Source organism: Uranotaenia lowii, chromosome 2 (assembly GCF_029784155.1).
Source record: "Uranotaenia lowii strain MFRU-FL chromosome 2, ASM2978415v1, whole genome shotgun sequence".
In the NCBI taxonomy this organism is placed as follows: Eukaryota; Metazoa; Arthropoda; class Insecta; order Diptera; family Culicidae; genus Uranotaenia; species Uranotaenia lowii.
In genome coordinates, this window is record NC_073692.1 from 1,210,145 (window position 1) to 1,234,138 (window position 23,994).

The 23,994-nt window shown below is 36.2% G+C and overlaps 1 protein-coding gene across 1 annotated transcript; it reads right to left on the reverse strand.

Annotated features, from left to right (window-relative positions):
- Positions 1–841: 841 nt before the first annotated feature.
- LOC129748959 (uncharacterized) lies at positions 842–18,211 on the reverse strand. Its single transcript, XM_055743775.1, has 6 exons — positions 17,680–18,211; positions 10,614–10,754; positions 9,420–10,127; positions 9,247–9,357; positions 1,233–1,484; positions 842–1,163 (listed from the first exon to the last, which is right to left on the reverse strand). The coding sequence occupies exons 1-6, from the start codon at positions 18,129–18,131 to the stop codon at positions 1,067–1,069; spliced, it is 1,761 nt and encodes a 586-aa protein (XP_055599750.1). The 5' UTR covers positions 18,132–18,211; the 3' UTR covers positions 842–1,066.
- Positions 18,212–23,994: the final 5,783 nt, after the last annotated feature.

Below are 23,994 nucleotides of genomic sequence, written 5' to 3' on the forward strand. Positions count from 1 at the left end.
CTAGTCTAAAAACTGGCGACAGGTCGTGTTATTTGCCAGGCAAAACTAATAAATTTACCCAACCTGGGCTTCACCAAGATCGGTAACGTTGAATGGAGTGAATAGGTATTGATTTCGCACAGCATAGCGTAGCATGGGGTAGCACCATACAGCTTGCATTGATACACGAGGTACAACTAATAATCGGAACTAAAACCAGATGCCAAATGAGTATTTGGGTTTTTGAACCATCTCACACCATCTGGGAATATTAAATAACAGCACTTCTTCTAGTAATGATGATGCACACATCCGCCCTTTCTTTGTTATCACCTCAAAATTTATATTTTACTTTTCAACTATAAAAAACTAAATAATGTATTCTTCAAAACATTTACTGTGACATCAAAGCTTTAGCTTTTCTTTTTTTTTAATGCATTCAATACTATTTGGTATGCGCCTACTTAGTTCATAAGTTTAGTAAGTATTCATTTCAAAGATTTAAAAAATATGTTTAATTTTATTCAGTCACAAACATCCGTCTTCTTCTAAAATGTTTGATTGAATTTTGCTGAATTCTATTATAATGTATTAACAACGTTAAAAAATAATTTCAACTTTGATGAGTGATAACTGTTGTTCGGGTTGTAACAAGGTCGTTTGAAAAGCTATAAATGGTTAAACTGGTTAAACTAACAAGTTTGATTAAATCTCCAAATATGTTAAAAAACATCGGCTTTCCTAAAACGAAATCTATTTTGATTTTTTTGTATTTCATTTGTATTTCTTTTGAAAAACAGTCATAAAAAAGTGATAAGAATACAATTTATCGTTTTTATTCATTTTTTATTCCGGCCAAAATAATTCCCGTTCAAGTGATAGAAGCAGATTTTACATTTTGACACTTCTCTTCTAAGGTGTGATTTCGTTCGTAAGAAATTATTACACAACATTGTTTCTGGGTTACAACATTCAAAGCTTACAACAATAGCCTCAACAAAACACATATGATTGCCACACATTACTGATGTGTTCAACAATAACAGTCGATTAAATAATGCAGTCATTGAACAATTTTATCACCGAATCAAGTACCTTCGCACACAAAACTTGCACAGTTATTTTCTCTAATTGCTCGGAACATCTCCTCCAAGCCGCTCTGCCTGGCGCGTTCCTCGGGTGTTCTGCAAAAATGAAAAAGAAAAAAAACAGATTGCAGGAAATCACTTGCAGACAAATGATGAATAGCTTACTCGTTCGCGATTTTCCACAGCATTTTGTACAGTATGTCAGCATCGTGATTCATCCCGAGACGGGTCATCTCGCAGAAGGATTTCTCCTCGCAGCTTCCGCCGGCAGCACCGGACCACGGGGTCATCGATGTCAGAGCGTGCAGAAACCCGTGAAATGCGTTGGTTCCGTCTTCGGAGCGCTGCCGGTTCGGGATCGTGAATGCCGCGCTCGATGTGCTGATAGGCGTCGGGGTCTGCATCTGCACCGGTGGTCTGAGGGTTGAATGATATGAAATCAAGTTTTTTTTTAATAACAAAAAATCCTTACTTATATCAACGTGAATTTGAAACCGACTTGCTTGATTTTGGGTACATTATTGTATTCAAATTTAAATATTTTTGTCAAAAGTCGGCCTCTTTTTGATAATTTTCCATCTCAGCAACCTACATTTTATGCGTTGTGCAACTTTCGGCTGCAAAAAATCGTTTCGAAGCATCGTTTTTTTCCTTCTAATTAGCCTACTGTATGCAGAAGCAGGATTTTGAATAACAGTTTTTTTTCCTCGCGATGCGCTCTGACGACACCGACACGGCGGGAAAATCCGGACCTCGGAAAACGTCATTCCAGCTAACGAAATCTGCGCATCATCAAACAGGTGCGGACCCCATTATGAGGTGCAGTAATCGAATTCGTTACGCGTTGAGTTCATTTTCAATCGGCCTGCACCAACCAAGAAGCATGAGGCAGAAGGCAAAGGAGCGTTTAAAAAGGAGAAAAATTGTGCGCAATGGACGCACCACACCACGCCAAGTCAGATCCAACGAAGACGACAACGGTCCGGTTTACATGGAAAAAGTTTGATAATTTGACGGTTATTTTTTGGCCAGTCGCACACGCGGTCAGTCCGCCAGGAAGCAAAAGCAAGAGTAACATCAGCAAAAGCATGTGCCCCAAAAATAACTCCGGCAGCCAGTGCAGTGCAGCAACATAAAAGTGAAATTACCGCGGCCGGCGCGTGAGAGGAGAAGAGTTAAGCCACACCGACACCGGTACCCATCTAGGTCTTACTCTACGAGCAGCGCAGCAAGTGCTTACGTAACCTTTCGCAATTTTCCTCACGCCGGTCGTGGCGCGGCCGAATTGTTCGCTGGAATTGTTGGCCTCCGGCGGGAGTTCGGCAGCACAGTTTAAGAAAAAAAGGAAAAAAAAACCTTTTTCCACACACCACCCTGATGTGATGGACCACTTTTGAGCACGCGTATGCGTTTCGAATGAACAGGTTATGTTTCATGGTAGCAAAAATTGTTTTCATGATTTCGAATCAATACAAAAAAAGTGATTTAATTCATTTTTACAGGTTTAAGCCTTATAAGTAAACCGTAAGCCATGTAAAAATTCACTATAACTTCCGTTAGTATTCAATATTAGAACAAATTCAACAATCTTACAACGTTCGAGTAATCTTGATGTACGTTCTCAGTAGGCAATGACTTTTGCGCATCGCACGCGTTTTTCTTTGCTCGTGACAATTTACTCACAACAAATATTTTTGCAGTTGAAATTCAAGTGAAACACAGTAAACAAAATATAGCTAAAGGAGTAAAATCACAGAAGGAGCCATCGACATTAAAGGGATTGTAAGAATTTTCTAGTGAAATCTGTCGAAAGTTGTATATATGGATGGAAAAAGGGATCAAGGAGTGTATTCGAATTAGGAGTGTATCGAAAATTAACTATAAACACATTTGGGCCTTCTACTTACTAACGCGTGAACGCGCACAACTGTGCTCACCTGTACGTAGCATCTTGATCTGTCAAGAGTGAACCAGCTCTTTGTTTACGTTTGAAACATTCGTTTCTCCCAAAATGTCACGAATTAAAAAAGAAGTTAAAGTTCGTGTGTTGGACACTTGGATGCGAGAGAAGGGAATCTCGATGAATGAAGTGGTGAAACGTTTCGGCATTCATCCGGCGAGCGTAAAATCCGTCATCCACAAGTTCGGGGAACATTATGCGTTCGATGATTTGCCAGGTAGAGACAGAAAACCAGAACCATCTGACCCAAATCTAGACCGTAAGGTAATCAACCTCATCAACCGAAATCGATCGATCGATACAAGAAGCAGAGAGTGTCCAAACAAACGGCTGAACAAAAAACACGAGCCAAAACCAGAGGCCGGAAGCTGTATCATCGGATTTTGCAGAAGCCAGATGCGTGCATTCTCATGCACAATGAAACTTATGTAAAAGAGGATTCCAGTACTCTTCCGGGACCACAATTCTACACTGCAGCTATTGGAGTCAATTGAGGTGGAAAAATTTGGCCAGAAAGTGCTTGTGTGGCAGGCAATCTGCTCCTGCGGATTGAAGTCGGCGAGTTTCTTCGCAAAAGGAACAAAAAATGCCGATATCTACCAAAAGGAGTGTTTGCAGAAAAGGTTGCTGCCATTATATAAGAAACATACGACTCCACCATTGTTCTGGCCGGATTTGGCGTCAGCCCACTACGCTAAATCCACTCTTAGATGGTTTGAGAACAACGATGTAGATTTCGTTGAGAAAGATATTAACTTGCCCCCAGCTTTGCCCCATAGAACGACATTGGGCTATCGTCAAGTGAGTTTTCATGAAGGATGGTAAGGCCAACAGGACCATGACGATTTCCAAGAAAACTTGGAATGCTGCGGCCAAGAAGTGTGATCAATCAGCTGTACAAAACCTAATGGAACGCGTCGAGTCGAAAGTCCGAGAATATTACCAGTGATTACTTTTTTACTTGTATTTCTTCATAAACTGTAAGAATAAGCTTTTTAAAACACTTCCGAACTGTTTCTTTGTTTTAATCATCAATAAATTCAATACAATGAAAAAAATGTGTTTATAACTTATTTTCGATACACTCTTTAAAATGCAACACTTTGTTTTGTGAAACACTTTTGAATGCATGGATGGAATTTAATGAAATTTTCAGTGAAGCTACCTAGTAAAGTAAGCATCTATATATGCGCTATCTATAAGGTATACTTTGAAATACTTATTTTCAAAATCAAGGCTAAATTTGATGACGTGTTCTGTTTTCTGGAGCTTGACCTCTAAAATTACTCGAAATTTTGAATTTCATCAGAGTTATGACAAATTTATCAAATTGCCATAATGGAATGCGTAATTTCACGATTCCAGATCCAACCAAAATAGGATATCAACGTTGTGGGACCTTTTGGAGGTCGTTATGAATTACTGGTTGATTTGCAACGTTCACAAATCGTCAACCCCTTCAAGAACTAACTAGGCGCTCTCCTTGAATATCTCCGGAACATGCAGGCTAGACTAGTCAATGAAAAGTTTCTGGCTGGAAATCTGCCAAGTGCGGGCTAAAACGTTTGTTGAGCTGTTCATTTGGGTTTTTCTTTTTTTTTTATTCAAAATAACTCACCGCTAGCGGTCTAAATATTTCGCGCACGATTTGACCACCGTATTTTTGCCGGGAGTTTATGGTGATCTATTTTTTCTATAACATTTTAGCACGAAAAATTCATGAATAAAAAATAAAAAATAAAATTAAAAATACTATTTGATTATTCATTTTTAAGATTTTTTTTTACATAAATAGTTTTTCGTGTTGAATAGAAAATTTTGGAAAAACTTCCTAAAATCTTTCAAATGATGATTACGATTTTTATGAAGAATTCTTTAGTAACAAAATAGGAAACTTACTTTCATGACGATTGAAATTTGAAAATTTGCATCAAAATATGGTAAACTTAGCTTAAGATTGCCAGAAGTTTTCCTGCACATATCCGGGTTGAGCAAATCCGGGCTATTTTATTTAAAACCTGGCAAAATAAGAGCATTCTATTTCCAGATTTTCAAACCAAAATCTGGGCAATATCCGGGAAAATTTGACGAAAATCCAGAAATTATTAAAAAATTATTCATTTCATAAATTAAAAAAAAAATCAAGAAAAAAACATTTGATTCATCATTTTTCCATCGAATAACATAACCAGTTCTATTAAGTTCTGGTAAAACCGGGTGAGCTGGCCATAATTTTTGCATATTTGATTTGAACTAACGTTTTTTTTAAGAAGGCCTGAAATTTCGAAAAAAAATATCAAAAAATAAATAAAATTTTCAAATTAAAAAGTATAAGATTAAAATTATAAGGTTCAAATCGGATTTATGCAAAGTCGATTCCGGTTAAACATTTTAGTTTAAAATTGTTTCTTTAAAAACTGGAATATTAATAATGTTGAACAATACGCCAAAAAATACGAAATTCCCTGCAATTTCTTTAACAAAATATAGACATGTTCACCCACAATTCAGCCTCTGTGCCAATGGCGGCATCATTGGTATAAGGCATCATTGTTACAAGAAGATAACGCGACCGGTGCTGATTCGATTTGCTCCCACCGGCATTAACCTCCCAAGTTAACCGAATTGCGTATGTCTGAAAGAAACAAAATAAAAACGGATTCACGTCCCTCCATATCGCATCACAAGACGAAGAAGGATAGAAATATGTAAATACCGGCCAACACCAGGCAGCCAGCGAACCGAGCACTGTGCGTGTGTAGCAAAAGCAACAACAAAAATGTTCCTTCAATTCAATCCGCCGGCAAACAAACACCGGCTAAGCTGCGCATGTGTAGCAAAAGCAACAACAAACATATTTCTTCCACCGGCCAAGCTGCCCAGCAGCCTTGCCAGATCTACGGATTTCTCCGTAGTTCTACGGATTTTCAGCATTTCTACGGAGCTACGGATCGATGATCGAAATCTACGGATTTTCAGCATTTCCTACGGATTTTACACGGATTATCGAAAAAATTCAAGGGATTCTGCGGATAACTGAAAATTCTACCTGACGACCAAAAAAAAAAAGGTCATCAAGTTTTATTTTGCCTAAATCAGTACATTTTCGGATTTTCCTAAAATCTACGGACTTGAGCGGTTTTCAATCTGGCAACGCTGTTGCCCGGCTTTGGCAGCTGTGTATATGTAGCGTGTGTATGTAATAGCAGGCAGTAAGCAAAGCACAGTTCTCATTCAATGGATTTCCCGTTCCTTCACTCCCGTTCCCTTTCCCGTTTCCATCGCAAGACAAAGGAGGCCTTGAAAGGAGGCCAAACGCCGGGAAGCCGCCGTTGTGCGTTTTTTTTTTTGTGATTGATCGGTAACAGAAACCCTATGACAAATATCCCTCTTCCTGCATGAAGCTCGAATAGTACACTGGTTAAAATGTCGGACTGGCAAGACGATATAATTGGTAACTTGAGTTCGATTCTCACTACGGTGCTGTGGTTTTAATTTTTATTTTCTTGTTTCTGGGATGAATTATCCAATAGGAAAGAAATCCCATAAAATGTTTTTCTTGTTTCGCTTGAATGTAGTGGTCATCATTTTGGTTGGGAGCCGAGTCCTTATGCCAGTTACGGTTTTTCAAACATACCGTCTTCGGCATAGTGCACATTTCAGCGCATTATCGGTACAGATATATGCTAAATAGGCATTGGATTTTCGCAACCTCTTCTATGGGTGTTTCTTTATAATCAATTTCATTTTATTAAAAATCAATTCCTTTGGATGTTTTCTAAATAAGTTTTTCACAAGACAAAACTTGCAAAATGAACTCAAATTCTACCTAATTTTTGTCATCGCCATTTTTCATTTTTTTTTTTGTGCAAACCAGCTCATTTTGGTTGAATTTTAAAATCGAACTAACAATCAGAATGCGACCTTTTGCAATTTGAATTACTTACCGAAATAGTCATATTGATATTTTTTTTTTGATTGTGGAACTCATTTACGAGCTGAATCTGAATTTTTAGCATGAATTAAAAATTTGGATTTTGAATCTGTTTCAGAATTTCAAAACGCTTTCTGAAATAAACATTAGAACAATTTCGGAATTTAGAAATATGAGCCAAGAATTGAAATCAGTTTCAGAGCCCTCAATCATGAATCCATAATTATTATTCGGATGTTTTGGGTTTTAATTATTATTCTTTATTTCGATATAATAAAAAAAAAAAAATAAAAAATAAAAAAAAAATAAAAAATCCGACCTGCAACTCTGAATTAAAAATAAAAATTTTGAATGATGAATCAACATTTACATTTTGAATCTGAATATGAAACAAAAACTCAGAATAATTTCTAGGAAGGAATCTAGGAATTCTAGGATAAAAATCCCAGAAAAAGAAAAAAATCAGAATTATTTATAAAATATTAACTAAAAGTAAAAAATTCTTTTGAGTTACGAAAATCATGAATCAAATTTTGAAGGAAATGTAAAACCAAATTTAAAAGACGATTTTAGACACAGCTTTTTCTTTTCATTTTTAATGATGATTCGAACCGAAAATCAAGAATCCTAAACTGGATACATAATCCGAAATGAGAAAACACAAATATAATTTCGATTTTGATTATATGGAACCAGAATCTCTGAAATGAGTATACAGAAATGAATTATGAATCAAGATTGTTACTATCGAATAACCTTACTCCATCATCAAAATGTGATGAGAATACCAAATTTTGAGTGTAGGATAGAATTTCTCGCTTGCTTTTGATGGACCCTCATGGAGGGCGCCCTCCTCCCCCTTCCTACGGCCATGTAGTCTCTACAAGCAGCTTCGAGTCATCAGTACGAGAAATTTCAATAAAAAAAAGTTTTATAATCATAGTTAGACGGAATTTTCTGCGTTCTGTGTTTGTCTGCATTTTCGATAGATCGTATAGCCTTCTTCAAAGCGTTTTTTGTCAAATACATCTTTGAAACTAGGTGGTCATTTTTTTCCTCTTTTTACAAATAGAAGATCTCCCTTGTTAAAATTGTTAAAGGTCGATGTATTAGTTATCGATCCTCCAGCATCGATTTTTTAAATGGTTCGATCTTACGACCGTTCATTCCCATCAATTTTCAAGATATTTTTTTTAAGATTGAACAATCCTAGATCGAACCGGGGTAGATTGATCCATGGTTTGAGAGAAATGTCAGAAAAAAATGAAAAATGAAAACGACATTTAGCACGGTGTATGATGAAACTAAACAAATCTTTTAAATATTCCCCTTCAATTCATTTATATAGAAACATTGGAGCTACCATACATCAAACTTGGTTAAATTGACATCCCAGGCAGAATATGAGGAAGATGTGCAAATCCGGCCTTGCCAGAAAAATTTCAAATATGAATAAAATTACCGTAAGAAGAAATTATGAGAAAAGAATTAACAATGAAAATGTGATGATCACATAGATAAAGCATTACCTACAGAAATGCAAGCATTGATTTGATGAAGAAATGAATTTCAGAAAAAAATGAATGTCGAACTTTTAATATATAGGTATGTAGGTAACTATAGCTTGCAAACACCAATTAAACAACATTCAATTTCCACAAAATATGATGCCAATACTGCCTGGACATTCTTAACAAATTTGCAGGTCATACGAATCCGGAAAATAAACATAGAACAAGACACTTCTAGCAAACTTTAGATTATTATTTTTTATGCCTTTCAAATTAAAAAAAACTGTTTCCTTCTTTTGACAATCTTCAGTATAATTTTAGTCATTTTCGATTGGCATAAGAAAACTTAAAATACATCGCTTCCAATTTCAGCTGATTACGATTGAAAATGTTCACCAAGTCTTCCTCTGTCATGTGTGAAATCACCTTTCCAGTACCTACACCCTCAGTGTCCGGTACCCTCTCTCATCACTCATCAGTTTGTAGCACACCGTGCAAGGGTACGCTCTGCTGAGCCGAATTAGTTCAGTGTTTAGCTGCTGTAATCTGCCAAGATTGATGTTTTATAGCCCTATTTATTATGAAATCGCTCGAAATTTCTCGCTCGCCTCCGATTGGATCAGAAAGTGTACCCCAGCACATCATTCGGAAAGAAAATTTGTTACGAAGGGTGAATTAATTTGCCAACCGACATCGGCTTCGGATAACATTTTGTGCTACACGGAGTTGCGAGGACGAGGCTTTGATATATTATCACTTCAATCACATACTTACATGGTCATGTTGGGGTTCACATAAACAACTTGTGGAGTTAGGGCCGATATGATGAGTCCTATCGGAATGGCGGCCGTCAGCACGTGGACCAACTTCTTCCACGGCGAAACTCTGTGGGTGGATTAAAGTTCCATTAACGAAAAACACCTTTTTTAAATTAACTTTTTCTATACTTTTTAAGAGAGTTTTCGCCTTTTCCACCCATCTTGAGCTTAGATTCATGACCCGTTGAGCCGAAAAAGTAATCGAAGGGACCTGACGATATCACGCCATTAGTGCCTTCGCCGGGTGCCGACGATCCTCCTCCACCACTGAATGGGGTTTCCGTCCCTGATGATCCGGATGATGAGGCAGGAATTCCATCGAATGAGTAAGGATGCCCTTGGAATGAGTGTCCCTGGCCTTTTGAAAAGGTAGTCGACGGCTGACCGAAAGCTAGTTTATTTTCCACATCTGGAACCGATTCCAGATTGCGATCGTCTTGCAGGGTGATGGAACCGTGTTCCTCTTCTTCCGGTACCCATTTCCACTTTCCCTTGGGTTTCGGAGGCGAATGGCTGAAGGGAGTGTCCGATTCATGGGGGTGTCTATCGTTTGGCAACCAAAGTAACTTCCCGTTTTTGTGCTGCTCAAATTTTGAAGGCCAATCGTGATTTGCGACCGGTCTTTCGGCACTTTTAGTCTCATGTTCGAACGATGACGTTGGGAAATGGGGCTGATGAGTCGCAAACCATTTGGAATCGCCGTTAACCGCATTGGCCGGAAAAGGTGCATCCACCTGATGATGGCCATGATTTGGCAACCGGGGCTGAGAATCATCCTGACTGTAGAAATGGACCTCGGGGGAGGGTACAAATTGCTTTTTTTGCTGTTTATCGAAGCTGAAAATAGGAGAATCGTTAGGTTTGATTCAGTATAAGTACAGTAATTGCCAGATTTTGTCACCACTGTGATGTAATAATGGAGCCGGGGGAACCGGGGCAATTGCCCCTCATTTCTTCCTCTTAATCCGGCCTTGAGCATCATGTATTATGGGGTCAATCTAATTTCACATTTCATTCCCCAGATGGCAGATATCACATCGTCAAAAAATCTCAATGGACGAGGAACCAAGCAAATTCCATTCTCTGGCAATAACTTATAACCATTGCGGGACCCAATTATTCGAGGCGGTATGTTGATTGGTGATCCAACAACAAGAAGCCAGCCAAGATGCCAGCATGATCATTGATCAATCAACATATTGGCGTCTCGTAGACATTCCACATTCCTTTCCCCCAAAAAAGGTCGAATGCAAATCATGCCAGTCATCGTGTGTTAAGGTAGGTAGGTATTACGTTTGTATGTAACAACTCTAACCCACTTACCTTCTTTCGTTGGTTTCGTTCTTCCGCACGCGTGGTTGCTGAAATACATTGGTGTTCAATTGACGCTTCTTGTATCCACCGGATAAGTGATTCCGAGTAGTGCCGCCCCGCTGATCGACATCCTGTCCGTTGCCACCCTCCCTGGCGAAAAAAGGAAAAGGAAAGAAGAAGGTATGTACGTGAAAAAAGAGGTGCCGAACGCAAACCAACCATTAACGCATAATTTAAAAACCGATAAAAGTGCACCGGCATCAAAACAAAATAAAAGCCCACCGTGGAATGTTTAGCGCATTTTTTGTTTTATTTTTATCGACGGGCCCCAGATTCGGAATCGGTCGGCGGATCATCGTCGTCATGTAATTGAATTTGACTTTTAATTGCCATCTGCGATAAGAGTGAAAGTGTACCGTAACACGTTTTTCCACCCATAACGCTGAGCAAAGCCAAGCTAAGCCACAATGCAATGCGGTGGTAGACATCGTCAGGCCTATCAGAAGCCTAAGTCCGTTCATGACCACTGCCTGCTGGCTGAGTGGCCGGTGGAATTCCACGACTGTGATCGGACCGTGTGCGCAAACCAGTCCATATCGCTATGCATGCAGAGCGCAGCCACACACACGCAAAAGGATTTGGCCACACTCGGCAATTGGACCACACGGGCGGGCGGCGGGGTCGTTATTAAGCACTGCAGTTTGACCAGCAGCAGCGAGCTTCCGCAATCGGAATTGACCACTCTGACAGCAGTTTTTGTGGTTTAGTTTTTATTTTCCCTTCAATTTTTGTGACCACTTTTTACAAACGGAATTGAAACGCATCGATAAATCGATGTTACTCTTTAGGTAAAACACAAACCGGACAACTCATTTTGTTGCTCGGTCCCGGTGAAATGTTTCTACCTACACATGAAATAGGAATGGTCCTACCTAACAAGTTCCAAGTTCCAAACAAAATACGCACTTTGAGTTGCGTGATAATGGTGCGGAATGTCAATGCACAAAATTTAATTAAGGAACTATCAGAAAAAGGTGGACCCGAAGAAAATCGAAATCAAAAACCATCAAACAGAAATGTGTTTCACATAACTTTTTAAAATATAGGAATCAATCTCTAAACAACCTTGAAAATAAATGTAAATAATTAAATGACAAAAATGACTAAAATGACAAAAATGACAAAAATGACAAAAATGACAAAAATGACAAAAATGACAAAAATGACAAAAATGACAAAAATGACAAAAATGACAAAAATGACAAAAATGACAAAAATGACAAAAATGACAAAAATGACAAAAATGACGAAAATGACAAAAATGACGAAAATGACAAAAATGACAAAAATGACAAAAATGACAAAAATGACAAAAATGACAAAAATGACAAAAATGACAAAAATGACAAAAATGACAAAAATGACAAAAATGACAAAAATGACAAAAATGACAAAAATGACAAAAATGACAAAAATGACAAAAATGACAAAAATGACAAAAATGACAAAAATGACAAAAATGACAAAAATGACAAAAATGACAAAAATGACAAAAATGACAAAAATGACAAAAATGACAAAAATGACAAAAATGACAAAAATGACAAAAATGACAAAAATGACAAAAATGACAAAAATGACAAAAATGACAAAAATGACAAAAATGACAAAAATGACAAAAATGACAAAAATGACAAAAATGACAAAAATGACAAAAATGACAAAAATGACAAAAATGAAAAAAATGAAAAAAATGACAAAAATGACAAAAATGACAAAAATGACAAAAATGACAAAAATGACAAAAATGACAAAAATGACAAAAATGAAAAAAATGACAAAAATAACCAAAGTGAAAAAAATGACAAAAATAACAAAAATGACAAAAATGACAAAAATGACAAAAATGACAAAAATGACAAAAATGACAAAAATGACAAAAATGACAAAAACGACAAAAATGACAAAAATGACAAAAATGACAAAAATGACAAAAATGACAAAAATGACAAAAATGACAAAAATGACAAAAATGACAAAAATGACAAAAATGACAAAAATGACAAAAATGACAAAAATGACAAAAATGACAAAAATGACAAAAATGACAAAAATGACAAAAATGACAAAAATGACAAAATTGACAAAATTGACAAAAATGACAAATATGACAAAAATGACAAAAATGACAAAAATGACAAAAATGACAAAAATGACAAAAATGACAAAAATGACAAAAATGACAAAAATGACAAAAATGACAAAAATGACAAAAATTAAAAAAATGACAAAAATGACAAAAATGACAAAAATGACAAAAATGACAAAAATGACAAAAATGACAAAAATGACAAAAATGACAAAAATGACAAAAATGACAAAAATGACAAAAATGACAAAAATGACAAAAATGACAAAAATGACAAAAATGACAAAAATGACAAAAATGACAAAAATGACAAAAATGACAAAAATGACAAAAATGACAAAAATGACAAAAATGACAAAAATGACAAAAATGACAAAAATGACAAAAATTACAAAAATGACAAAAATGACAACAATGACAAAAATGATAGAAATGACAAAAATGACAAAAATGACAAAAATGACAAAAATGACAAAAATGACAAAAATGACAAAAATTAAAAAAATGACAAAAATGACAAAAATGACAAAAATGACAAAAATGACAAAAATGACAAAAATGACAAAAATGACAAAAATGACAAAAATGACAAAAATGACAAAAATGACAAAAATGACAAAAATGACAAAAATGACAAAAATGACAAAAATGACAAAAATGACAAAAATGACAAAAATGACAAAAATGACAAAAATGACAAAAATGACAAAAATGACAAAAATGACAAAAATGACAAAAATGACAAAAATGACAAAAATGACAAAAATGACAAAAATGACAAAAATGACAAAAATGACAAAAATGACAAAAATGACAAAAATGACAAAAATGACAAAAATGACAAAAATGACGAAAATGACAAAAATGACAAAAATGACAAAAATGACAAAAATGACAAAAATGACAAAAATGACAAAAATGACAAAAATGACAAAAATGACAAAAATGACAAAATGACAAAAATGACAAAAATGACAAAAATGACAAAAATGACAGAAATGACAAAAATGACAAAAATGACAAAAATGACAAAAATGACAAAAATGACAAAAATGACAAAAATGACAAAAATGACAAAAATGACAAAAATGACAAAAATGACAAAAATGACAAAAATGACAAAATTGACAAAAATGACAAAAATGACAACAATGATAACAATGACAAAAATAACAAAAATGACATAAATGACAAAAATGACAAAAATGACAAAAATGACAAAAATTACAAAAATGACAAAAATGACAAAAATGACAGAAATGACAGAAATGACAAAAATGACAAAAATGACAAAAATGACAAAAATGACAAAAATGACAAAAATGACAAAAATGACAAAAATGACAAAAATGACAAAAATGACAAAAATGACAAAAATGACAAAAATGACAAAAATGACAAAAATGACAAAAATGACAAAAATGACAAAAATGACAAAAATGACAAAAATGACAAAAATGACAAAAATGACAAAAATGACAAAAATGACAAAAATGACAAAAATGACAAAAATGACAAAAATGACAAAAATGGCAAAAATGACAAAAATGACAAAAAATGACAAAAATGACAAAAATGACAAAAATTACAAAATTTATAAAAATAAATAATAAATAATAGGGATAATTATTCTGGAATTTCAGAGATCTACGCTGAGTTTTTTGCTTATTTAAATTTAAAATTCTGGTATAAAGGGTGAACACGAAATTATTGCGACACATTCAACAGGGCATAACTTTTTTACCATTGAGTAAAAATCAACCTAATTTTGCACATTTTCTCATTGATGTGTATTGCTTGCATGCTATAAAACTCGAAGTCGTGTTTTTCGATTCAACGAAAATGGAGGTGAACCAATGCAAGCTCTACGAGAAGCAGTGTTGCCACATTCAAATCTGTACCGCTCATCGAAAAAATCTTTTTCATCTGTATCGAAAACTCAAAAATCTGTACCAAAATCTGTACCGAAAAAAAAAACAAAGTTGTGCATTCAATGTGTTGATATGTAAAGATTTTGTTTACTTATTTTTAATCTTTAAAAAGATAGATACTTCATTGCACACATTACAGTTTTTAAGTTAAATTCTTTTTGTGAAACACATTATATCATTTTTATTTTCTGTCTTTCAAAAACTGACATATAAAAATATTTTGAAAATCCGAAAATGAAAATGCGCTCAACCACTGCTGACGAGTGAGGGATTATAATCAGATATTTAATTATTTGTAGCATCTTGTTCCATCTTGTACTTCCCAGAAAGGAACTCCTATCATCAGAATAAAAAAGGCGAACTTTTAACTTATTTTCTATAAAGTTTTCAATAAACTGGATGAAAGCGAATGTGTAATTTTTTTTCAGTTTTTAATAGTCAAAAATCTGTACAAATCTGAACCAAATTTTGAAAATCTGTCATCTGTACGTACATATTCTGTACCAAAAATGAGCTCAAAAATCTGTACCTGTCTAGATAAATCTGTACATGTGGCAACCATGATGAGAAGATACTGACAAAATATTGCTGCTATATGATGGACGACGAAACGTATATAAAAGCCGATTTTCAGCAAATTCCGGGGTTGGAGTTTTTCACTGGCAAGAGCAAGTTCGATGTGGACCACAAATTAAAGAAGAAGAAAATGTCGAAGTTCGCCTCCAAATATCTCGTTTGGCAGGCCATCTGTTCTTGCGGACTGAGGAGAGAGCCTTTCGTGACAAAGGGCACAGTAAACGGTGAGATCTACAAATCTGAGTGCCTCGAGAAGCGCCTTTTTTCGTTCTTGTAGCAGCACGACGAAGCTCCGTTATTTTGACCAGATTTGGCATCATGCCACTATTCTTAAATTGTGCTGGAGTGGTATGAGGCCAATTCTGTCCATTTTGTTTCAAAGGACATGAACCTGTCAAACCATCCGGAACTGTGCCCGGAGGAGCAGTACTGGACAATAATATAGCGGGAACATCGGAAGAGCAAGAAGACATGCAAAGACGAAGAAGAACATTTTAAGAAAATGGAAAAAAAAACTGAAAAACTGGTACCGGATGACACTGTAAAGACTTTGATGGAGGACATCGAGCGAAAATGCGTTCAATTTTGCACTCAAGGCTCCATCGACTAATTTTTCTTTTGATTTTTTAAGTAAATGTATGTATAAAACTACCCTGAAACTTTGGTTTGATTCTAAACATTATGAGGAAATTGGCATGACATTTTCGGTGTCGCAATAATTTCGTCTTCGCCCGTTTTGCCTTGAATTGCCTAATGATCTTCAACCGTAGTTTCCGATCATGGAATTCACTTGGTTTGAAATACTTGGTTTGAATATTGTGAACATTCTTAACAGTGTTTTCATACTTTTTCGCCACTCAAGCATAGTAATTTTCGGAATACACAATGCTTTTATCAGCTCTCGACGTCAAAATGATGGATTTGGAAGAAAACTGTGCACATTTATTTTTGGCTTCTTCTCCTGCATCTTGAATATCTTGGAAATGCGATAGTTTAAATTAAAAAAAAACAATAGTAATTTTTGCAGGCAACACAACGCTGTCAAAATGTTGTATGTCCGTTTACAACGGACTTAGCTATAACCAAATGAAAGTGTCCCATCTCTAAATGAACTAAGCTTCGATCGAAAAAACTCCTTATCCCATATGAACCTTATTTTGTGATTTTATATGGTGGACAACTGTAGTGAGTCTTTGAGGGATGAATCATCCTAAAAGGATGGAAAAAAATGTAGTCAGTCTTTTGGATGGTGACCAATAATTCTCACGATAACAAACTTTTGTTCAATAGAAAAGAAAATGTCCAAATTGCTAGGGGAAAGGTTTCCTAAATGGGCCTATCGGGTTAAATGACCCTACGGCTGTTTGATGAAATGGCTGACTAGACAGCTTATCTGACCAATGCATTTTGAGGGTGATACTCTTAGAACATAAGGCAAGAAAGAATTTTATGAATTTACAAACTCAATAAAATTTAAAAAATCATACAAGGTTTTGATACATTTTGATGTAATATTTCGACTTTTAAAAATTATACGTAAAGAAGCTTAAAACAAAAACTAGGATGGTTTTGGTTTCTCACTCAAATGAACTTTAGAAATTAAACATATTTCAGCTTTTGTGGAGGTTTAATAATGATTATATAGTGGAATAATAGAGTGTTTTTGTATGCCCCCATCATGTTTGTAAAATGCCTCCATCTTAAAATAACAGGTTAAATAGAATAAATAAATGATTTTTATCATTGAACCTTCAAATCTAAGCTCTGAATAACATCTTAAGAGAGAATTGAAGCTCTAAAAACAGATTTGATAAAGTTTTTCTCATGGATGAACTGCCTCCATAGTATGGCAACCCCAAATTTTGTTTTATTCCAGAATATTATAATATACATAGATTTTTATAAAACTTCAGCTTTGTCGTACGGAAATTATTACTTTCTAGCAGTTTCAATGAAATTATACGGAAATATTGCCCAAGAAACAGAAATTTTGTTCAAAACATAAATAGACGCATTTAGCCCGCATGGTTTGAGATTCGCCATTTTAGACAACACTGATAATAAAATCGTTTTCTTGGAAACAGAAGAAAATTTTAACATAAAAATTACTCCAATGTATAGAAAACAGATGCCTGCACACGTGTATATAGTTTTTGTACACATATTTGATGTGATATTTGATTAAATCAGTGTTCTGCTTAATAGGCGCATATAGCCCGCTCCTCCCCTACTTATCCCTAATCATTTAATGAGCTACAACTTGTGTTGTCTGCTACAACCGACGCTCCCGAAACGAGTATTTTTCATCCAACGGACTGACAAATATGAATGGCTCTATATATCATAACCGGCCGAGGCTCATTCCTAATGTGTGTATGCACTTCATAAACATGGTTTGTTAACTATCAAATGGACATACTCTTTAGCCGGCGATCCGGAAGAGGAATCCTCCGTCGTGGATGAAGCAGATGAAGACGATGACGATGTTGCAGCAGTTGCCGTAATCGATAATGGCGCATCTCGATAGGTAGGACTGTGCTGCTTATGATGGTGGTGTTGATGGTGTTGATGATGATGGTTTGGCGACTCGGCCTGGGAACTGGTCGAGTCGGTTGTCACCATCATCGGTACTGGGGGTTGTTTACCGGGTTCATTGGTCCCAGGCACAGTTGCCGACGGTCGGTTGTCATTCCCAGCCAGATTGGCGTTACTGTTGGGCAGCGTACTTTTCAGGGGCTCCGGTGCCAACTCGTTACTCTCCTCATTACTGTCTTCATGCACTTCAATCGAAAAAGTTAGATCACATCGCAAAAGAACACTCAACACTATCACTATTAACAACTTTGGGCACTTCATTTTATTATCAGTCATCGATCACCAACTAATTCAGTACATTCTTCTGATGTTCTAACAACCCAACAAACCCAAACAAATTCCGTCCTTCAGTTTGAACCGTCACAATTCGATTAAAAGCGATGTCCTCGGAATGTAAAGGTTTTATATTTTAAATCTACAGTCAAGCAATGTGTAGTTTAGTCTTTATGTCAACAACCCTTCAATATGCACCAGCTGTTCCACTGCAAAAAAGCTCATCATCGAATGCACAAAAACAATAGGGAGATGCTTGTTCGTTTCAAACCAACAATGGCGCCTGAGCTTTATGTAAACATGATGTCACCAACAACCGTCATCGGTTATGTTCATGCATTATTTCAAGTGTAACATCTGCTGGAGGCTTTCCTATGATGATCTGGGCTATGCTCAAGTGATTCGCGAGCTGTGCTCCAAATTGGATTTTTTTTGGCATTGAACCTAGATTTTAAGATTGCAGTTTTTGTTTTTCAATTACCTTCTACGAGAAATGCCCTCACTGCGATCGAATTAAGTATGGCTGTCATTAGCTGCTTAGTGATTGTTAAGTGATTTTATATGATCAGCTGAGGTTGGGTTGATACAATTCTCCTTTTTAAACTTAAGTTAATCCACAAAACTATCCGGTGGAGTGGAGTGACTTGAATGCACGGGATTGATTGAACCCTTCGGGAACATTTTAAAACAAAACTCGAGGGCTGAGAGATATTTCGACATTCAAAAAGTTTACATTTGAATTATTACATTCCTAAAATTAATATTTTAATATTGCTTCTACTCCTTATTAAAATACAGTACTCGATCGTTAATCGGATAATTTACAATTTACAGTTATTTTATAAAATGGTTTAATTGTTTTCATCAGTCAAGTTAGAATATTTAGACTTATTCCTATGTAACGCGCTTATAATTTGAATTTGAAAGTATGTCTTATGAAAAAAAATTTATATTTATTATGATTTTGATATTTCATAAACACTTAACGAAAGTCATGAAAAGTTGAACATTCTGATGTTGAATTCAAAATCATATTTTTTTATTTATCATATATTTGATATTCAAATGAATGAACTTTCCTGTAGTTTTCCACTTTTGCTAACGCATAAAGCAGCCCTCAGACTGCACCTCACACAAATTTAAAAGATCGATCTTGCAGAGATCGATCATTTTGCATGGATTTTTTGGATGGATCAATCCAAATCAGCTTCTGCTAAATCGATCTTGGGAATCGAACTTTTCCAGAAGATCGAACAATCCTATTCAGAATAACGGTTAAAAGTCCTGTTTTTTCCGGGATTTTCATCCCTTAGGGTGATTCTGCCCTCAAACGTCCTGATCACGCCGATCAATGCACTATAAGCTTAATGTACAATAACTTCATATAAAAGCCGTATGATGCAAAAGTCTGAAATCGTTGAAAGGTTGTATATCACCAAATAGCTTTTCGTCGACAGGACACAACTTTTGCTGATTCGGAAACGTACATCTAAAGTTGGCTGATTCTGTTTTGATTTCGGAACCTACTGCAACCGATGTTTCTGAAACTGATTCGTTCATCCCACATTCTGTAGTTTGCTACAGGACACTTCACAATTTTGTACACCTTTGCGGTTATTTTAAACTGGATACGATACTGGTTTTTCCTTATTTAAACTTTGTTCTTCCTCAGCTAGAACCTAGAATAGAACGACGAGTCAAAGCGAAAATTTTTGACGTCCGCGCGAGCCAACGCCTACTCGAACTCCTCCCAAAAAAAATCATTGGGTATTTTAAAAACATTTACTAAATTAAAATTATTGTCAGACAATAGGTCAACTTTCTAATTCACTTGAGTCTTCCAATGATTATGTTTCTTTGAAACAATACATTAATTCTGAGGAACCGCTTTGAGGGATTTTGCAGTTTTGGCTGAAAACATTGATTCATTGTCTGTCGTCCTAGAACAAATGGGGCACTGTTTTAATGAAATTTGATGGGTTCAATATTTCAAACAAGACTATTTATCCGGAAAGAGGAAAAGACGGTCAAGCTGTCAATTGCATAAAGGCTTTTAACAAGATTGGTTTTTTTTTCTACGCAATCGAGTTATTAAAAAAATATTAATAAAATGCTTTTAAATCCCATTTTTGCATAATTTATGGCATGGCGATTTTTTAACGACACAGGTCATATCGTTTCAGAGTTCCAGGAGGTGACGGTTTCGACGAAAGGCACGTTTCCGTATTATTTCTTCAATCGGCAACGATCTTTCGCGCAATGTTACGGAAATGTGGATGTTCCAAATGTAATTTGTGATGGTGAAGTGAGATACAAATCTGGAATCACATTGTAACAAGTAGCACTTAAAGCGGAGTTAAGGGGCGTTTTCAATCATTTCTTCCGCCGTTGCTCTTTGAAATATTGATGGTGAACCCATTCGTATGAAAATCCATCCTTTGAGCGGCTTAAACGCACGACTAAAACCGTCGACATAATAAGCCATCATGTGAACCACCCCAAACTAATTAACAATTTGCAACCTATTTGTTGTAGCAGGTACCCAATCATCTGATCTGATGAGGAAAAGGCGAATTAACTATTTTCCGCCGAACTTTGAAAGAAAACTGGCGTGGATATCGTGGTGCAGATGTAGAGTGGTGAATAAGAAAAGTATAAGCCTAATAAGCTTTCGTGTGAACAAAACCAGCAACCCAATCTCTCAATCAACTAATTGGGCTCACATTGTTGTGGACGAATCCCGGCACGGAAAAAGAGGTTAAATGTAAGTCAACATTCACCAATATTTTTTTCTGGTCTCAATATCTATCACACAGTCTTGTTGCATTCCAGTTGAAATCGTCTCTTGCGTGTAGCATCGATTTTCCACACCCAAACTAAACCATGCTGGGGGGCGAATTTATGTTTCGATTTCGGTTTCAATGGAGAGGTATTCCCCCCTGCCTCTTCCATCGATCATTCGCCGGTGCACGAGACGAGGGTCGAAGACATCTTGGCGACCCTGTTTCCTCAATGAATCGACAACGACGACGATGACGATGACGACTATTATGGCACCGCGCTATGATCTAATAGCTAACAGTACTGAGACGTCGCGGCGGCGTGCGCGCGAACGCTATTACGACAATTTAATAATTTCCTCTAGCGCGCGCGTTCCTCTTTCTCTGTGGAGCGCTCGATAGCTGCGCCAATTCGATTCCCTCCGTGCCAACCCCGCGTCTTCTTGATCCATTCGATTGTCAGTCTACCTACCTACTAGCAGAAAGAGGAAAAACATCTGGCTTAGGCATTTCATAATATTCGCTCAAGTTCACCACCTATCGGTAGGTTAGGTAGGTGAGCATATGGTCTGGTCATTGTCGTCATCATTCCACGGATTACAACCACCCAGACTGACGACGGAATCGTGACGACGATTGAATAACGGGCTGTGATCCCTTCGAAAGGGTTTCAAGAATCACAGTTCAGAATCCAAGAATCAACACTGTGAAATCCTCAACTCAGAGTGTGAATTGAACGTTTTAAAACATTCTTGGAATCTGGATTGATATAAAATCTGATGAACCAAATTCAGCTGGTCACCCGAAAGCTTCTGGCGTGAGTAAAATATTCAACACTAAACGGTCTGTCTTATTGTTGGTTGATTCGTTTCTGATCTCTGGCCAGTTTTTGAATCAAAGTCTCTTAAACCCCAGGCTAACTTTGCAATGTTCCGGCCCTTTCCTGTCAACTTCTAGCCTGAAAAGTTCCCGCGGCACTAGTCAAATCTTTCTAGCCACCCAATCGTCAGCAAGGAGGTTGGGCCCGCTTAGAAGACTGACCCACCAGATACTTACTACCAAAACCTACCGGCTTCATGGTCTGGTCAGAAAGTGAAAGTTTTTTTCCACACTAGTGCTGATCGATCCGGAAAGGGGACACACGGTAAGTACCTTAGACCGCATGCAAGAAGCCAGCGTCTATGTCTAGCTAACTTGTGTAGGCTATAGGAACTTCGGACGCTGGAGGCTTAGTCTGTCACTTAACTTTACCTCAATGAATGGAAATGAATGAGTTCGTTCGTTCGATCATTCGTGTGTACTGTACGAGGGGCCACTTTACTGCCACAGACACACAATTTGCACACATTCCTCCATGCGAAAACGGCTTAGTTTGTTAGGTTGATGGAAACTGAAAGAGCAAAGCGCATGGGACGGGGGGGTGTCTTGCCTCGAGTATATTTGTCTGGCCCCGAAGATCTCCTCATCACATCTCAGGCTGTTGGTGGTGGCCTGGCCATGGTCTACATCGAGTTGCATCGAGATGCAATGATGCGATATTGCGGAGAAATGTAAAGTAGCAAAACTGGTTGCAATATTATGCGCATAGTTCCGCCAGGAAGTGCTTCGAGCATTGCGAAACCGAAGCCTCTTGTGAACCTGATACACTGGCAAATATCCGTAAGACGTATAGGTAAACCTATGCAGATGATGAAAGATGACATTGTTTTCTAGTTTCCAACTCTATTATCAATGGTTTTACTTTCTTGTTTGAAGAATGGAATATAAATTCAATACTTACACATTCCTAATGAACAAAAAGCTTGTAAGTGAACCAATTCAAAGCTCACTTTAAGATTAATTTTTAGGAATGAATCATCCAACAGGATGAAAATCCCATAAACAAAATTTTGTTTATATTCGTGATTTCTGGAAATTAAAATAAGAATTTAAAATGAAATTTACAGAATTGAGAATCTTCAACAACTAAGAAGCGTAATTTTGAATTCTTACTTTGAATTCAGTATCTTTTCTAAAAATCTGCATGAGGAATGTTCACATAATAAAATTTTTCACACAAGGTTAAACATTTTCAAGTTTATCCAATCTGGCAACATTTTAACTCAAATCCGACACGAGCAGTTCAATGGGAGCTTTAATCGTAGCTTCAAACCATACTTCAAAGCAAGTCGGCGAAAGCAAGCAGTTGATTGCATACCAAAAGGCGGTATTGTATATGGTGGCAAACGCTTAAGACACATTCCACGGTGACGTGAAATCGCTTTTCCAGACTTTTCTGCACTATTATCATTCTAGAAGTCAACAAATTTACTTGAAAATGAAAAAAATTATAGCAAACGGTCGCAAATTGAATTTCCTTCAATATAAATATAATTTTTCTATTAAAAAATTTAAGTTGTTTTTGTTGTGATTGATTACTTTTGTGACGTGAATTCACGCTAGAATTAACCATTTTGGACTTCAGTACATACAACTTTGATTTCCTGTTCTCTCTGTGAAAATAGAATATCGGTGTCTTCGAATGAGTTGTAGAAAAAACAACTGCCTACAATTAGATGTTCATAACTTCTCGATTGAACAACAACGAACGAAGTTGTGACGTGAATTCACTCGATTTAAACAGAACAGGGTAATTGACTGAATTCACGTCACGAAATATAAAGTTATATTGAACCATTCTTCAGAGCCTTCAAATTTTATGTGAACTTCCAAAAACGGTATTTTGTTGTTCCGACTTTTGCAACCGCAAATTTTCTGTATCTTCACCTAACTTTTTCCTTATTTTGATTGGCACTTGAATAGCAACATATTGAGGGATCATACGTTAAAATTACTACTGTTTCTCACAGTCTTCATTTAATGATTCACTAAAAAAAAAATTACTTGTTTTTTCAATCTTTTTGTATTTTTATTTGAAGTAATTAACTCATTAAAAAATCAACTAAATTATGTTCGATTTGTAATAATCCGACCATTTGGAGGGTCAAAACAGCTTTCTGAGCATATTTTCCATAAAAAATTTTACAAAAAATCAAATTTCGTGACGTGAATTCACTCAACTCAGCTAGATTACAATCGATTTCTAT